The sequence below is a fragment of the Anolis sagrei genome, chromosome 5 (genome assembly GCF_037176765.1).
Source record: "Anolis sagrei isolate rAnoSag1 chromosome 5, rAnoSag1.mat, whole genome shotgun sequence".
In the NCBI taxonomy this organism is placed as follows: Eukaryota; Metazoa; Chordata; class Lepidosauria; order Squamata; family Dactyloidae; genus Anolis; species Anolis sagrei.
Genome location: NC_090025.1, coordinates 73,111,698 through 73,130,864, shown reverse-complemented (window position 1 = coordinate 73,130,864; position 19,167 = coordinate 73,111,698). Strand labels below are relative to the sequence as shown.

The 19,167-nt window shown below is 39.6% G+C and overlaps 2 protein-coding genes across 2 annotated transcripts in view; one reads left to right on the top strand and one right to left on the bottom strand.

The window, feature by feature from the left end:
* Positions 1-19,167, bottom strand: part of PPAT (phosphoribosyl pyrophosphate amidotransferase) — a 69,983-nt gene that overhangs the window by 21,625 nt on the left and 29,191 nt on the right. The gene's annotated exons all lie outside the window — the stretch shown is intronic.
* Positions 3,345-19,167, top strand: part of LOC137097051 (zinc finger and SCAN domain-containing protein 29-like) — a 35,387-nt gene continuing 19,564 nt past the window's right edge. The window contains exons 1-5 of the mRNA XM_067468354.1: positions 3,345-3,973; positions 9,605-9,691; positions 11,985-12,422; positions 13,183-13,260; positions 13,348-13,437. Coding sequence (XP_067324455.1) covers positions 3,589-3,973; positions 9,605-9,691; positions 11,985-12,422; positions 13,183-13,260; positions 13,348-13,437 — 1,078 coding nt within the window. The 5' untranslated portion in view covers positions 3,345-3,588. The remainder of the gene's footprint in view (positions 3,974-9,604; positions 9,692-11,984; positions 12,423-13,182; positions 13,261-13,347; positions 13,438-19,167) is intronic.

Here is a 19,167-nt window from a genome sequence, read left to right as displayed (position 1 = left end):
GTGGCCTCCTCCTTGCACTGCTGCCGGGGCCTTTGAGGGGACTCCTAAGCTTGTGCATTTGGAGTGCTGGTGAGCCCGTGCCACAACATCGGTGCCCTTTCAGTATCCCCGTGGATTTATGCTTGGCAATTGGTTTTCAGCTGTTACACTGAGAGAGATGTAGTTTTAAAAGGCATTTTTAAGAAATGTTCCCAATGCCCATATGTCCTGATTTATTGCCATATTGGCCTGTTTCTGTAGACAGCCTTTGTTTACAGAAAATGCTGATTGATTGAGAATATGTTGCTGCAGAGAGGAAGTTACTTTTCAAGGATAAAAGTACATCAGGAGCTGGTGGCTAGTTAGAACTCCCAAGTTTCCCAGTTGCTGTGGAGTTATGCTTGCAATAGAATAATAAATAAGATTGATTCACTAAGATATTCATAGTCAGAGAACAATAGACCATAGTTGTGCCATTGTTAAGGTCCTACGTGTGCTCTTATGTCAGTCAAAATCATAAGCAACCAATGAGTGTCTGTGTAGCTGGCTTAGACCAATGAAATTATTTGTCTTTGAAAACCAACAAGAATGTGTATTCAATTTACTGCCAAAATGATAAAAGCCCCGCAGCCCCATTGGGGGTTGCGACAAACCCTTGGATTGCATTCCTGTATGCATGTTTGTCGTTATTGTTATGGCCATGCAATAAAATAGTTTTTTGCAGTTTGAAGATTCAACTTTTGTGATGTCCTTCCTTGCCCTCCCCACTGGAAAGAGGGTTCCTGCTTTTCAGATTTGGATTTAAGGAGTATTTTGGTTCTTTTCTCTTACATTTTTGGTAGTAGAGGATGGTTTAGAGGGCAATTTTGGAGGCACCACAGAGAGAAAGAGGTTTTTGGAATCTACGGCTTGGTTGCCCCTTCTCTTGGCAGCAGGTGAGAAGAAAACTGCCTGTGCAAAAGCCGGGCCCATTATAAATCAGGTGATTTCCAGGTGACTCTGAACTCTTAGGAACAGAGAATATGCCAGTAAACTCTCTCTCTCTCTCTCTCTCTCTCTCTCTCTATATATATATATATATATGATCTTCAGAAGTGTTGTTTAGTGTTCAAAACATATCTACTCTCCCATAAATATTTTGCTTCTATCTCATGCTCTTAGAAGAAAAAATTCAAGTAGACTTCTTTAAAAATAACTTTGTTTTACTCACAACTTAATGCATTTAAATATATTGAAGGAGACGTGGTTTTAAAAGGGAATTTTCAGAGATATTCCCAATGCCCATATGTCCTGATTTACTGCCATATTGGCCTGTTTCTGCAGTAGGCCTTTGTTTACCGAAAATCCTGATTGCTTGAGAAAACAGTGCTGCAGAGAGGAAGTTACTTTTCAAGGATAACAATATATCTGGACAAAACCAGCTACTTAGTGGCTAGTTAGAACCTCCAAGTTTCCCAGTTGTTCTGGAGCTATGTTTGCAACAGGATAACAGATAAGACTGATTCATTAAGACAGTCATGGTCAGAGAATAACAGACTAAAGTTGTGCTATAGTTGTGTCATTGTTAGGGCCCCACGTGTGCTCTTCTGTCAGTCAAAATTATAAACAACCAATGAGCATCTGTACAGCTAGCTTAGACCAATGAAAGGATTTGTCTTTGAAAACCAATGAGAATGTGTATTCAATTTACTGCCAAAAATGATAAAAACTCTGCAGCCCCATTGGATGTTGTGACAAACTCTTTGATTGCATTCTTGTATGCTTGTTTGTCAATATTGCTATGGCCACGCAATAAAGCCTTTGTAGTAACAATCCAACTTATGGCTTCCTCATTGCATGGCTACATTGGGCCATTGAGGGAACTCCTAAAGCTTGTGCATTTGGAGTGCCCCTACATCAGCGCCCCTTCATTACAGGTACATTTCTTATTAGTTTAAACTTTGAAACATTTTGGTTTGTGTCTTCAACTTTTAGTCTTTATTAGACTATTCAACACTGTACAGTTCTGTACAACTCTCTTTTATTAGAGGGGACATGGTTTTAAAAAGAGAATTTTCAGAGATGTTCCCAATGCCTATATGTCATGATTTTCTGCCATATTGGCCTATTTCTGCAGCAGGCGTATGTTTACAGAAAATACTGATTGTTTGAGAAATCAGTGCTCCAGAGAAGAAGTTACTATTCAAGGATAACAGGTACATATGGACAAAACCAGTTAGTGGGTGGCTAGTTAGAACCCCCAAGTTTCCCAGTCACTCTGGAGCCATGTTTGCAACAGACTAACAGATAAGATACAGTCGTTGTCAGAGAACAATAAACTATAGTTGTGCCATAGTTGTGTCATTGTTAGGATCCCATGTGTGTTACAATGTCAATCAAAATAATAAACAACTAATGAACAACTGTATAGCTAGCTTAGACCAATGAAATGATTTGTCTTTGGGAACCAATAAAAATGTATATTCCATTTACCACCAAAGTGATAAAAGCTCTGTAGCCCCATTGGCGGTTGCGACAAACCCTTTGATTGCATTCCTGTATGCTTGTTTGTCGTTATTGCTATGGGCACACAATAAATAGTTTTTTGCAGTGCAAAAGATTCAATTTCCATGGTGTCCATCCTTGCCCTCCCTATTAGAAAGAGGGCTCCTGTTTTTTTGGGAAATATTTTGGTTTATTTACCCCTACATTATATCTGTTTACTTCCAACTGTCCCATCTTCAACGGTTATCCCTCAACTGTCAACTTTTAAACTGTGTTCTAAACAGTCCCTGAGCTGGTCTGCAGCCCCTTCCACAATCTCAAAAACACAATTAGGAAAAACTGCACACCAAAGAACACATATGCACTTCAGCAAAATATATACAGACAGATCATTAACCAGAAGAGGCTTGAGATGGTTGCCCATTTCCAACAATTAGTGCATCATTGTCGAAACCAAAAGAAATGGCGTCTTAGATGAAATCACTGCTAACACCTTTTGATTCTCACAACTCTGCTCTAACAAAATCTGCAAAGGTGGGGATCCAACCTGGCAAATGCGTCTTTAGAGCAGATTAAACCAGTATCCATGCCAGGGAAATGAGTCACAGATTCGAGAAACAATTCTAAACAATTGCAACGCATATTTTGCTGCAAGGAAAGGCACACTACGCCGGATAAGAAACACATACAGCGCCAGGGCGCAAAGCTATCGTCATTCAGTCAGAACAAACCGGAGTATGTCTTTAGAGCTTTAGCATTCATTACAAAGCAGTGATTATATTTAAAGCACATTGCATAACCAGAGTCAAAGAAGGTATTTCTGCACACTTTCGGGGTTGTGCCTAATATCTGTCAAGCTGGGGGGGAAAAACCAGCTTATTCCGGGCGCCAATTAAATCAGCATACTTTGCAGTCATTTGTGCCTGAGCTGCTTTATTTCCCTGCCTGCCTCTAATAGGGAACCTGCTTATTTGGCAGTTTCTCAAGTTACTCCCCTCAGGCGGCTTGAGCCAGTAAAACTGGATCCTTTCATCTCTGTGGAGCTTACTGACAATCAGCCGTCTGGTTTCCTAGGAAACAAAATCTTGGCTCGAAATAGTGAATCATTTCCAGGTCACTTTCAACATGGAGAGTGGAGCAGGGAGGCACTGGACTGAAGAGGAGGTGAAAGCCCTTCTCAGCGTCTGGGCTGAGAAAAGCATCCGAAAGCAACTCCATGGCACCCTCAGGAATAAAGGGATCTTCATTTACATTGCCAAGAGGCTGCAGGAGCTGGGCATCTGCAGGGACTGGAAACAGTGCCGTGCAAAGTATAAAAACCTCAAGTATGAATATAGGACGGTTAAATATGCCCACCACTCAGGGGATGCGACCAAGACCATGAAGTTCTTCCATGAGCTGGATGCCATATTGCAACATGAGCCTGCCACACAGCTCTCAGAGGAAGACAACGGCAGGTGCTCAGCCCATGAGACCCTAAGGGCCACCACCAGGGAGGAGAACAATGAAGGTAAAAGGGTGGGTGGGGGGGAAACCCGCTCTCTTCCTTATTATCTTTCTCTGAAATACAGGCAAGCTGGTAGGACTCAAAGCCACATAATGCACTGCAGATGGCACACTTGGCAGAACAAACTGACTTAATGTGCTCTCAGCTTATTCGTTGGGAGGAGGGAATTTGGGGGAAGAAGGTTATTCTGTTCTCTAGCATTCCTAGAAATTCCTATAAACATGGGGAAGTTAAACTAGCTCTTAGAGCTAACTGGATTCACGAAGCCATCTCATTGTAAAGGGGGGGGGGGGCTGCAATCAAACAGTAAGGCCCTCCAACCTTCAGCTGGTTTTTATTACCGATCTATCTATAACAGATCTTATCGTGTCTTTGCAGCTGACTTGCTTTGTAAGAAGACAAAACAAATGTGCATGGAGCAATAATGTGATGTTGTTGGCTCTCAATCACAAATGTAGAATTAACATGATGTTGGACTGAAAACAGAAGCGCCAAGCATGGGAGTCATGCATTAGAAATTATAAAAAGGATGCTATTTCTTTTCAAGTTTCCTCCCCAGGTCCAGTTTTTATTAATGGCAAATGAACTAAACGCTTGAAACAGGCACAACATGGCCTTAAAGTCATTTGTAGGTTAACCATTTAAATGGCATAAAAAGACCATTTGATATTTTGGATGCAGCATTCGTTAACAGAGTAATGCATGATGCTGTTATTCTACTAATCAGAAAACTTAGGAAGGTTAACTGTTATGAAATAAGGCCATTTGTATATTATTATTATTATTATTATTATTATTATTATTATTATTCCACCAAGCACTCAAACATTTTATGACAGTGGGATAAGATGTCTTTTAAAAATATCTTTAGAGCAGATTTTAAATTGCTATTGTTTACATTCTCTTCAGTGTACACTTTGACAAATGTCTGACTGCAATGTAAGGGGACAGAAAAAGTCTCAAAATCATTTATACAATACATTTTAAAAACCTCAAAAAGCTATTTCTTTAGTGTATGTGTGTGTGTGATACACACACACATACACATACACACACACACTATACTATATTTATGTGGGGGGAAAGATGTGTTCCCCAACAACCCTCCTATATTCTGGCCTGTTAATGAGAGCTAACAACCCTCTAAGGCAGTGGGTCTCAACCTTCCTAATGATACAACTCCTTAATATAGTTCCTCATGTTGTGGTGACCCCCAACCAGAAAATTATTTTTGTTGCAACTTCATAACTGTAATTTTGCTATTGTTTATAAATTGTAATGTAAATATCTTATATGTAGGATGTATTTTTATTCACTAGACCAAACTCGCCACAAATACCTGATATGCCAAAAATTGAATACTGGTGGGATGGGGAGTTGATTTTTGTCATTTGGGAGTTGTAGGTGCTGGGATTTATAGTTCACCTACTATCAAAGAGCATTTTAAACTACACCAATGATGGAAATGAACCAAACTTGGCACACCATGACCAACAGAAAATACTGGAAGGGTTTGGTGGGCATTGACCTTGAGTTTTAGAGTTGTAGTTCACCTACATCCAGAGGCGACCCCTCTGACACACCCTCATGACCCCCCCCCCCCCGGGGTCTCAACCCGAGGTTGAGAAACACTGCTTTAAGGTACACAGGGTAAGACAATGACAGCCAAAATAGACAGATTGTGTGTTTGTGTGTGTGTTTTTAAAAAAACCCACAATTCCTAGATGGACTGCCTGATCTTTTGTTCCTGCTTGAATGAAACGCAGCACCTTTCCCTTTTAGTTGCATTCCAGTTGCTATACAAATCATGATATTCTGGTATTACTTGTTCATTTCTCCAGACTGAATGGATAATAACTCTAGGTGATATTCTGGAGATTTGCTGGAAAATGTTCAGGGGTTAAATGCATGACCAGGATTTCTGAACAAATCTCTTTCTCCCATTACTTAAATAAACACAATCCTATCCAGTCAATAAGAAGTTTGAGAGTTTACATATAGCCTGCCCTCTGTCCCTGTATGAATTTTCATAACATCAATTGCTATACCGTTGGATATATTATGCTGGAATGCAATGACACAACTTTGTGGTTGAGTAGAATTTGGGACCCAACTATTCCCTTTCAAGTCTAATCCAGGGGATGGAAATTGTGTTTTCTTCCTGGTGCGGTTGAATTACAAATTGGCATAGCAATGGTGAAGTATGCTGGGCCTTGCGCTCCAGCAACATTTAGAGAGTGACATGAATCCTCTCCCTCCAGTCAATATATCATACTTGAAAACAAACCATAAAATGTTTTTCACACATTTTGTTCCATTGTAGGATCACTTCACAATTCACCATTTCTGGAATACTGATGATATAACGTTTGCTCTACACAGAAAACAGCTGGCGAGCCAAAACTGACATCCCTCTTGTTTGTACAGAATGATAATCTTTGTGAAACCTGGTTCATGTCTCAGTACATACAGCTTGTTTGCCTCCACTTGCTTCCTTAATCTATCACAAGCAGCGAAGTAAATGAGCAAGTGTTTGTTTAGCATGTCATCGGCAAGCACATTCCAGGCTTCCTCTGTCAATCAAGGCATGGCTCATAAGCAAGGGACAAACCCTAACTTGCAAAGGGAACAAAAAGTCACTTTGGATGGCAAACCATTTCTAGTACATTTAGCCACTTGGGATATTGAAAGGATCAATCAGAAGGAATTGCATGTGTGCACCAATAACATCATTGCAAAGTAACAAATGATGTTCTGTGTGAATATGGTCCAAGGATGTTTGTTCCATGAGGTCATGGCAAATACAATGTGACAAAACTAATACAATGTGGCTTGAAGATTTTCACAAATAGGATGCCTCTTCTATTCATGCAAAGGGAGCTGGGCAGAAAAGTGCTACATTAGAAAAGAAAATCAAGATACTGTATAATAATATTGTTCCATTTCTGCAAATGTTATCTATTTACTTTAATTCTAACCTGGCTTTAATGTCATTATAGGGACTCAAAACCACAGTGCAACCACAGTGGTACAAAATAAGTTATTATTTCTTTTTCTTTTGGGTTTCCTGATGTTTTAACTTTGGTGAATCCTTTCTAATATTAGTCAAAACTACTAGACAGGCCTGCCCTAATAGTGCATTCCTTTGCCACATAAGATGCAGACATGTTGCCATAGGGACTAAATAGTCAGCTAGTTCTTGATACTACAGTATTTAGAGCAGGGTGAGAGTAATGCAGCCTCCAGATGTTGTTGGACTACAGCTCCCAGCATTCTTCACCACTGGCTAAATTGATTTGGATTACATCCTGTTTTAGGGAAATATTCTGAATAGAATGATATGTCAGAGGAGAGGAAAGACCTGCTCTTCCCTGGCAAACAATGTGTGAATAGCTGTTTTTGTTAAAATATTAAAGCTGGATCTTTTGTCTATGCAGGATGTTTGCAAAGAAATACAAATACTCCAAACTATCAACAACCCTCTAACATTCTCCTTCTGAAGTGAATTAAATGGCATAATGTACTTCTGGAACTTCTTGAATTCACTGAAATGGGATGCACATGATGTCATTATATTAGTTAAACTCCCTTCGCAAAAGGGACCCTAATGCCAAGGCAAAAGCCTTGCAGAGATGGGTTGCTATAAGTTTTCCAGGCTGTGTGGCCATGTACTAACAGCATTCTTTCCTGACGTTTCACCCACATCTATGCCAAGCATCCTCAGAGGTTGTGAGATCTCTGTCACCTCTGAGGATGCCTGCCATAGATATGGGTGAAATGTCAGGAGAGAATGCTTCTGGAATATGGCCATACAGCCCGGAAAACTCACAGCAACCCAGTCATTCTGGCCATGAAAGCTTTTGATAACATATTGAAAAGATGCTTGTGAAACTTTAAACACCAAAGTGGCTTATAATGAAATAGCATATGACTTATTTTACACAATTATTTCATGGACTGTGACATAGCACTATGTATACTCTACAGGCACTGTTCTGTCGCGCGCTGGGCCTGTAAATAGTTGTCTTTAAAACAGGATGTGCAACCTTTGCCCAGTGGGAAGCAAGGGGGCCTAAAGAGAAGTTCTCAGAGGTTTCCACCACAAACAGTCTTTAGATGGTTTGAGAAGTACAACAAAGTCTTTTTTTAATGAACAATCAAACAGAAACTTCTCTTGTCTTCAGTAAATTAAGCAAATGATTCCAAGCTTTTGAGCAACTTGTGAATTCCTAAACTTGCCCACGAAGGACAGGCAACTATCTTCAATAACTGCTTCTTTAAAGGAAAATCCCCTTTTTAACTTCTCCCAGGCTGACTGAAACTTAAACCTAACTGATGTGGGCACCACTACCAGGTTGAACTGCGTCTCAAAGCACAGAGTGGACCTACCAGCAAGGCCTGTAATCTCTTCAGCTGGAGTTCTTTGATCTTTAGGGCTGTATCCCTGGAAAGTCTTTGGAGTCTCTTTTCCTTCTGTTTCTGTTGAAATTTCTGTAACCCTGGAAATTCTTAAAGGCTGAAGCTTTTGTACAGAGGAAGTTTACACACATCCTGTACATTGGCTAACCTAGCTGAGACTAACAAAAAAATGGCTCCCTTCCCTTTCCAATTGCCCTGAGCAAGAGGTGAGACCAAAACTTAATGATGATGGACAGGTGGCTTGCCCTATAACTGCAACCAAAAGAAGCCACCTCTCTGCAGAGTCCCTGAAACCTAGGACTGCAAACAAACATTTAATGTAAAGCAACAAAATTGGAGCTCTTGGTACATGGGGTCACTATTAATAGATAGGCATCGTAAAGATGCATGTGCACACTTTATGAAATGGAGTAGCATGGATCATGGACTATGCTGAGCTCTCACCTGAGATAGGTAGCAGAGGACAGAGTACTCACCATGGGACCTTGTTAGACATTATCTATCAGAAGTGTACTAAACGATCAAGTATTAATGAATATTAATAGAGTGATTTTGTTGAGCCTCCCAAGAATAATAAACACTGCCTATAATCTAACCTATGTACACTTACCTAGGAGTAAATGAAACTGAACAGTACTTAACGTCTACTGTCATCATCATTATTAAGATTGACTGTAAATGATTATCAAATGTGACCAAAACATGGCTAACTTTCCAAGAAATCTACAGATAGAATAATTCTGCCCCAGGACAGTTTGCATCATCTTGCTGACCTTTCCTGACAACAACATCCTCTTAAAATTCTTCAATGGTGAATTGGATACACAAAAAGGAATTTCAGTTTACACAAGAGAAACCTTACTGGTCATCAATGATTACTTTACCCCACAGCAAGCTGTTTTCCAGACCAATCTAGAAGTACTCTAGCCATTTTGACATGTATTTTCAAACATGCAGAACTGTGTGGAAGAAGCTTGTGCTTCTTTGGACCTCAACCATTCTGCAGTCTCCTCAAGATGGTTACAGAAAGGTCCATCATAAATTTCTTTCCATCCTTACCTATTAGGCAATTTCTAGAGCCTAATAGATTATAATTCTGTGTAATTTTTGCAGTTTCAACATGACTTATACATTAGGAATATCTAACCCACAAGTATGTAACTATTTTAATATGCTTTATGCATTTTCTATATAAAATATTTTTTCATCTCCCAGGTGAAGTTTTAGTTACGCTGGAAGATGAAGATGACGCTCCTGCAAATCCACTACTTTTTATTTCCCGCTGCAGGCCCATTCAACTCGGTAATCTTTTTGTGTGTGTGTCTGTGTGAGTGAAATACAGATGTTTGAGTGATAAGAGATCTTTATATAGCACACTGTCTCAGAGATATAAGAATGACAGGGCTATGTGAAGAGACAGAGAAATATGTTGGGAAAATGAAGAGTCATTTTCTGGAAAAATATGGTCTCCATCTGTGCCAATTTGTCAGGGACAGTCCTAACTTTCTGCCATTTCAACTTTTTTAAAAGATCGTAGCTACTCTTTCCTCTTCCCCCTTTGTCCTCAGCTATTTCAATTGCTCCAAATTAAGTACAAAGTGAAACAGGGTGGGCAAGTTGTTTCTATCTGATCCTTTCCAATAGGCTTTTACTATCTTGGCTTGACAACTCATTTCCCAGTTCTGATCATGGAAACGTTGGAGAATGTGAAGTGTAAAGCAACATTATCTGTTCCATGAGTTAATACACTGCATTGATTGAAATTTTAAAACACGGTTGTGTTTGGAAGCTTAGAATTTAACTTAAAGATTAATTTACCAACATGATTGTAAGGCTATGAACAATGTATTTTCATTGGCTGAGGTACAGAGAGGCCCATCCATGGGGGTGTGCATTGTGTTTCCTCCTATGCATAAGAGGTGGATCCCTTGCCCTTTTGTTTTTCCTCTCAGGAAACAGCCTGTATCACAGGAGGATACTGCTTCAAAGAGATCCCTCTGTTTACAGGGTCTTTTGGGAGGGAAATGGAACATTTCTGTGCAGTGAGGAGTTCTTTTGAACTTGATTTTCAGAGCTCATCTACAGTAACCACTTAGGTTGGTTTGGAACCGGTTTGGCAGAAACTGGTTTCGCTGTGCAGATGTTTAGATTCACATGTCTGGAACAGGTTTGAGGCCAGAAAGGTGATTACACAAGTACGGAAGCTGGCCTTGAACTGGTTCCAGATTAACCATCAGAGAATGCTTTTTTCCCCCTCTCCCATTTTCCTGTCGAGATGCGCACTAACTAGCACTCTGGAGGCACACAAGGGAGGGGGAAAAAGGGAGAATAACAGTTAAGAGTGTAGGGGGTGAACTGCCCTTGGGGTATTTTTCCTACAGCCCCCGCCCCCAGTTCCAAATGTTAGAAAGCACTCCAGCACAGGCAGATGTCTACAATGCACTTTGCATTCTGCAGAGCCTAATCCACCATGCAAGGTTGACAATTAGGGCTTGCTGAAGCACATTAAGGAGTGTATTTTGGACTTCTCCAAACTTTGCTTGATGCACTTTAAAGGCCTTAATGTATACTGCTGCATGTATTTTGTAGCCACTGCAGCTTGAAGCTAGATTATATGGGCTGTATAGATATGCCCTCAGTCATTATATTTTATATTTAAAATATAAAAAGCAAAAAAAAAAAAACCAAGGGGAAAAAAGAAATCTAGTATCACCTTTAAGACAAACTGATTTATATTTTAGCATCGGCGCTCATTCCACGGCCTCAGACCTCCTGATAAGAGTGATACAAAAGCCATAGTACTGTATTTAAGAATAGTTAAGGCAGCCACCCCCAAAATCAGGCCTTCCAGCTGTTTTGGCCTCCAACTCCCAGAAGCCCTAGCCAGCTTGTCGAATGTTCAGGAATTCTGGGAGCTGGAGGCCAAAACAGCCAGAGGGCTGGATTTTGGAAATGCCTGAGTTAAAGAATGGGATGGAAGGCAATAGACACAGAAAGACGCAAAGTATGAACTTAGATATGAATCCCCAACTGTATTGGTTGATACAGCTTTTTCCAGTAGTTGCCAGTAGTTTTTTAAAGTACTCACTTATGTCCATTTTAAAGTAGTCTGTTAGTATTTAAAACAAGGCCAATAAGCCTGAGTACAGGACGTGTAGTATAAATATTCTATTGGAAGAACTACACTACATATCTCATCTCAACCTCTCCAGGACTCATCTTTTAGCCACTACAGCAGATACTTCATGGCCATTTAGTGGCTGGTGAAGAGTGTGAGGCATTAGGAAATAATCTATTTATGTTCCTAGTCAGTTGAAGAACAATTTCTGCATCCCCTGAGACCTCCAAAGGACCCTAGAAATCTTTCTGTTTTGCTTTAATAATGCCAATAATACTGACCTTACCTGACAAGCTTGTAGGTTAAGCAACTTGCCATCTACCTTGTGTTTATGTCAGCATTTTCCTAAACGTTTTGGGGAAAGAAACCAAGTTAACAGAAACTTCTCTCTTTTGCCATCTCTACCTGATCCGGACCCCACCCTACCCAATGCAGGTAATTCATATCTGTGTCTCTCTCCTATCCTACCTGATGCAGGTAACCCAACCACAATACTTGACTCTTCCAAAAATGTGCCCTTCATACCATCGGTAGCAAATGAAGGAGGAAAACACTGGACTCTTAATGAAGTCAGAGCTCTAATACGGGTATGGTCAGACAAAAGCATCCAGCAACAACTGGAGGGGACAGTGAGAAACAAAAGAATATTTGAACACGTTGCTGCTAGACTCCAAAAGTTTGGAATTGACAGGGACTGGAAGCAGTGCAGGACAAAATATAAAAATCTAAAGCACGAATACAAGAGTGTTAAAGATGCCCGCTACTCAGGCAACACAAGCAAAAATATGAAGTTTTTTAGAGAACTGGATGCTATTTTGGGACGCGGCCATGCGGATAAAACAAGAAAATCAGATAATAACAGAAGCGAGAAGCCTACAGACTGGATTGTAAGGAGGACAGAAAATAATGTTAAAGGTAAGAATTCTAGCTACCGAATCTATTTGATCTGCTCTGCAAAAGTGCTTTTATATAATAGCAAGAAACATTTTAAAATAGTGTATGAGCTTAAGTATGTTTAAAACACACTGCATTTTTTTAAAGATGGAGGGGGGGGGGCATATACATAGAAAGCTAAGAAGAAATACTATGTGTGCAAAGTCTGCCATGTGTTAAAATTAGAAATGATATCACATAGAGAACATATGAATACAATTTCAAAAATGAAAAGGAACATATACTACAGTGAGATGGTTCACATCATACCACTGACTGCTACTGAACTCTGTTTGGCTAAATTGGTCACAGGTTGTATACAACTGTGCTCTCCATACTGTTCTACATCAGCCCAAGGCTGACACTACACTGTAGAATTAATGCAGTTTGACACCACGTTAACTGCCATGGCTGAATGCTATGGAATCCTGGGATTTGTAGTTTGATGAGGCATCAGCACTTTGGCTGAGGATGCTAAAGGCTTTGTAAAACTATAGTTCCTGTGATTCCACAGCACTGAGCCATAGCAGTGAAAGTGGTGTCATCTACATTAATTTTGCAATCTAGATGCACCACAGGTTTCAGTTCAATTTGGAAAATCTATTGTCCTTAACACATGCATTGTATGTTAAAAGAAGACATTATAGACTCAGTTAAGTGTTTAAAAGGAATACAATTGCTACTAAAAGTTACAGAACTGTGGTTCTACAATCTGTAACATTTCATCTTGAATTACACCAAGGTACTGGTGAAGAGGACTCAGTCAGTAATACATCAGGAGACCTGGGATTTGCAGACACACGGAAAGCAACAGATACGGGTGAATACAGAGACAACATTCATGAATTCCTTCAGTAGAATATTTGTTAACTCGGCAGTATAATGATATTATTTTGCTATTTTGCAGTAGACAGAGATAACGATGCAAATGGCCACTTGGAAGAGCAAATTAGCACACATCTGAAGGAAGACATAAAAGAAGAAGTTACTGATTTAGGTGAGTAGAGCTCAAGTTTAACCTATTGTTATTTAGTAGAGACAGCCCAATGGGAAAAATGGCCTCTTGCGTCTTTAAAGTCTGTTCCTGAGGTCATCACCTCTAGTTTTTTTGGATATGGTTATCATGGTTTTCCGTGGGTGAGAAGATGAAAACTGCTATATGGCATTTGTTCTGTATCGCAAAAAGTAGAGCTGATAGGGGGAAGCTGGTGCCACTTTTGGAGCAGAAGGTCAAATATAAACAGAAACAGGTCTAACATTTGAGGCACCAAATGTGTGTTGTCCAGAATTTTTGAATCATGGAGGTGTCAGGAGAGATCTTATGGGCCATCCGTTCTCATGTAGAATTATCCCTATCAGGTGGCCACTCAACTTTTATTTTAAATCTTCCTTTTGAGATAATCTAGTTCACTGTCAAAAAGTGATCAGAAATTTCCTCCTAATTTCTGAAACTACAGTATACCTGTTTACAAGTTACATGAGCTTATTTTTGCAGGTGCATGACACACCTGACTCATTCAGCTTGCCAAGACAACATCTGGATCCTTTGTATACTTAATGCCTTCAAGCCAGGTGTCATCCATTTTATACATGTGCATCTGATAGAATTTATTTTGTTGTTTTTGGCCCTGTTATCCAGTCTTTTCTGATTCTTAGCAATTATAATATATATGTGTGAAGCAATCAACAATAAAATTGGAAAAACAAAAGGCAGAGCATGGGAACAATAGTTTTGTGGACATCATTACTCAGAATGCCCAGTGGGCATTTGGGCCCTGAAGTCCAAAAAAGTAGCATTTCCAAGCGCAGAGCTGAGAAGATATGCACAGATGGCACCTGGTGTTTTCCATAGAAGAAATAAAATGTTTTATGGATTTATTGAGGAACAGTCATCCCTCAATAAAACCCGCAACATAGCATTTTTCATTAAGTATTTGGTATTTGTCTTCTTCCATCTCAAAAGCAATGACTGTTATATACTCCAATCATAGCTTTAAGTTAATAATGGAATGGCTAATATACTGTATTTGAAGTCTCATTTTATCTTTTCAGATCCATGCATTGAGCTATCTATCTTATGTTTGTTTGTTTTTAATGCAGTGCTTCCCAGCTTTGACATCCCTAGATCAGTGGTTCTCAATCTGTGGGTCCCCTGATGTTTTGGCCTTCAACTCCCAGAAATCCTAACAGCTGAGATTTCTGGGAGTTGTAGGCCAAAACACCTGGGGACCCATGGGTTGAGAACCACTGCTCTAGATGTTATACTGGCTCATAATTGCTACCATTACAAATGAACATAACCAATTACAATGTTGGCTGATATTGATGAGGGGTATAATTCTATACATTAGGGGTTCCAAAAGTCTGCTCCTATGTGTATGCACATTCTTCTATGGCAACAGTTTTCAATCCTACCCAAATTTGAGCATGCTCCCTACTTCCCAATTTATGGCTTTGGTAGAGATTCCAAATTTTGAGGCTGTAGGATAGGAAATTATTGATGATATTGATATCAGGCATATGTTTTACTTTCTACTCCAAAACCATGAAATCTAGTTTGCATAAAGCACAGATTACATCACTTTTTATTTATGAAACATAAATCCAGTGGGCAAAATGACCTCCAGTTCTATTTGCTAATTCTATTACATATTAAGTTATCCTACAAACAGAACAACATTCCAAAAAACTTTACTACATGTTTCAGTTCAAACAATTTGATGCTAGCACCAGTTTTTTGCCAGTAGAGGGTGCCAAATTATTCCCTCTTTGCAAGTTATAGCCAGTTATATAAAACGGAAAGCAACATGTGACTGCAATTTTAGAAACAACAGAAGCACCCATTCTCTCAGATAATAAACAAATCTAATACTGTCTTTCAGTACATCTACACTGCAGAATTAATGCATTTGACATCACTTTAGCTGCTATGGTCCAATATGATAAAATTGTGAGACTTGGAATTTAGTGAGACACCAGCACTCTTTTTGCAGAGAAGGTTAAAAACTTTGTAAAACAATATATCCCATTATTCTATAGCAATGAGTCAAAGTGGTGTCAGACTGCACTATTTCTACCACAGTACCCTTTGAATAAATGATTCAGCAATAACCGATTAATAAAGGCAAATCGGGTGTGTGAGTATAAGAAACCACAAAGACCAACAACACTGTCTTGCCCAATGTTTGCTATCAGTATTATCTAACATGGTTAGGAGTTAGGTAAATGCAGTCACTGACCCTTCTGCACAACCTTGAACATTGACCTCTTTGTTGGGTCAATCTCTATGGCTGTAATTGAAGCCTTGCATGGTCACATCCCGTCACAAGGAGGCCATCACCAAACAGCAAGAAACCAATTATATTAAAGGTCAATACTCCTCCCCTTTTTAGAGAATTCAAAGACAGTAGCACACAAAAAGGCAAATATTCGGCATTAAGTATAATTACACTTTTTTTCAGTTACCTCACTCCATTTACAATTCTTACTGTCCTGCACGTTAACCAAAAAATATGAATATGGACCCACAATAAGCAAGGGACTGTGTGTTTTTTGTAGTGGAGATCTCCAAACCTTAAGTTGTTTCTGATCTATAAACTCAAGGTAAATGTATCACAAGGTTTTATTGGCAAACTTTGCTCAGAATACATTAATTCTGCTTTGCAATTGCCTCTGAGGTCGAAAAAAAATGTGACTTGCCCAAGGTCACCCAATGAGTTTCATGACCAAAAGAGAGAGGGGTCAAACCCTAATCTCAAATTGTAGTCCAATGCTCAAACCACTACTCCACATTGATAGCCAGAATACTGGGAGTTTCTCAATAAATTCAGTGTAAAAGCCAAAGAGGGAGGTGGGTACCTCATTCAGCCCCAGGGTCAAATTTGAATGATGTTATCAGGGCTGCATTCCTGCAATTCATGGTGCCGAGCCCAAAGTGATAGGATCAGGATCAAAACAATGCCAGTTCTCATTGTTTGTAACTACATCTGAGACACATTTACACCTCTGAGAATATTGCAGGGTGGCGGGGGTTATCCTATCCGAAAGCTGGGAAACAACCAAAGAATGCCATAATGGGAAATGGGCCATGGCCACCTAGGAAACCCCAGAGGGCAAGCTTGAACCCACAGACTTTTCATTTCTCCAACTCTAACTTATGTCTTCACCAGAAGTGAAATAGATGGTATAGAAGTTCAATTTGTAACAAAACTAATGCCATTCTATGAGCAACACTGTCTTGAGCCTAGAAACAGAACCATTGTTTCTTCTTGTTGTGTGCCTTCAAGTCATTTCCGACTTAAGGCAATCTTAAGGCGAATGTGCCATGGTTGTTGTTGGTTTTTCTGTATGCAAGATTTGTTCAAAGTAGGTTTGCCTTTAGCTTCCTTTGAGGATGAGAGTGTGTGGTATACCCACAATATTCATGTCTTGAGTGGAGATTCGAACACTCTCTACAAAACGTCAAAACGCAATGCTTCTGGAACATGGCCATACCGCCTGGAAAACTCATAGCAACCCACTCTCTAGTGTCCTAGTAAAACACTCAAACTGCTACATCATGTTGGTTTTTGAGCTGCTCAATAATACAGTAGAGTCTCGCTTATCCAACTTTCACTCATCCAATGTTCTGTATTATCCAACGCAGTCTGCCTCCCATCTGGATCCACAGCTGTTTCAATACATTTCAATGCTAAATTCGCAACTACAGTAATTACTACATAACATGACCATTTATTGAACTGTCGATTGAACTATCCTGCCTTTGTTGTCCAAACAAGAATTTGAAAGGAGCTTGCAAAATGAGAGCTATAATATAGCTAAAGCAGGGGTCCTCAAACTAAGGCCCGGGAGCCGGATAGGGCCCTCCAAGGTCATTTACCTGGCCCTTGCTCAGGGTCAACCTAAGTCTGAAATGACTTGAAAGCACACAACAACAACAACAACAACAACAACAACAACAACAATCCTATCTCATCAGCCAAAAGCCCACACTTACCAGTGAAATACTGATAAGTTGATATTTGTTAAAATTGTTATTCATTTTAATTATTGTATTGTTTTAAAGTGTTTGGGTTTTTTTGCACTACAAATAAGATACGTGCCGTGTGCATAGGAATTCATTCATTTTTTCCAAATTATAATTCAGCCCTCCAACAGTTTGAGGGACTGTGACCTGGCCCTCTGTTTAAAAAGTTTGAGGACCCCTGGCCTAGACTATATGATCTTTCTGATCGTTTTAATGCCACTGGTTAATATTCTCAGCCCTAAATGTCTGCTGCAATGTCTTATTCAATGTTTGCTTGTTTAAAAGCTCATCCCTATTGCAGCCATGTAGCAAAGTTCAAATCAACTTCAAAAGTGTGTAAAATGAAATGGCATATTGCTGCACAGCAGGTCCAAGACAATTTTCTCCCTTAAATAGGGCAGCAACTGCTTTTTCCTATCAAATTCAAGGTAGCTACAGCAGAGAGGTCAGCCAGATTATCTTGGTACAAGAGATAGAAAAATGACAAACTAAGTAACCGGAAATTTGCTGCCTTTATAGAATGATCCAAACTTATTGTCTAAGGCAGTCACTATACGAAATGGAATAGTTGGATGTGTATTACTGTGTCCTTGCTAAACTCTTGCAGATTCTTCTAGGACAAAGGCAGCTAAATCAAAGCAATACTTATGCTTTGAAGGGTCCTCAAACTTTGTAAACAGAGGGCCAGGTCACAGTCCCTCAAACTGTTGGAGGGCCGGATTATAAATTGCAAAAACATGAAGGAATTCCTATGCACATTACACATATTTTATTTGTAATTCAAAAACATTTTAAAACAATACAATAATTAAAATGAATAACAATTTTGACAAATATAAACTTATTAGTATTTCAATGGGAAGTATTTCAATGGGAAGCCTGCTTTTGGCTGATGAGATAGGATTGTTGTTGTTGTGTGCTTTCAAGTCATTTCAGACTTAGGTTGACCCCGAGCGAGAGCCAGGTAAATGACCTTGGAGGATCGTATCCGGCCCCGGGCCTTAGTTTGAGGACCCCTGCTTTAACTACACCATAGCTCTCATTTTGCAAGCTCCTTTCAAGTTCTTGTTTTGACAACAAAGACAGGACAGAAGCGGACTGACAGACAGACAAAACAGGACTAGAATTTAATGGTTAATCTGAAAACAACTTAGAAAAAAATCTTGGGTGTGGGATATACACTTCTTAACTCAAAGCTCAGCAATATTTCTTTGTTGCTGCAAAAGACTACAGCATCTTTTGAGATAACTTGGTTATATTATGCTCTAGCTATAATAGCCAGCATTCTTCAAGAGAAATATTAACCATTGATCATGAGATGCAATATAGTGTAATGATTTCAGGGTTGAACTACGACACTCTGCTCAGCCATGGAACCCTACTGGATGACCTTGGGTCACATTCTCTCAGCCCCAGAAAACTCTGTGATAGGGTCACCTTAGGGTCGACATAATTCAGAAATGACATGTAGGCACACAAGTGCAAACATTTCTCAGTCTGAAATGCTCTGGCATGTCTTCAAGTCATCAGATATTTCTTAAGTGACACGTTAGTCTCTATTTCCCTAGAGGAAGAATGCATCATTCTAATGGCTACTAAATAGGCCGAGTACCCTTCGGAGTGAGAAGGATGGGATATAATTGTGGTAAATAAAAAAAACACATTACATAAATGAAAAAATAATAGGTGTGCCCTCAAGCA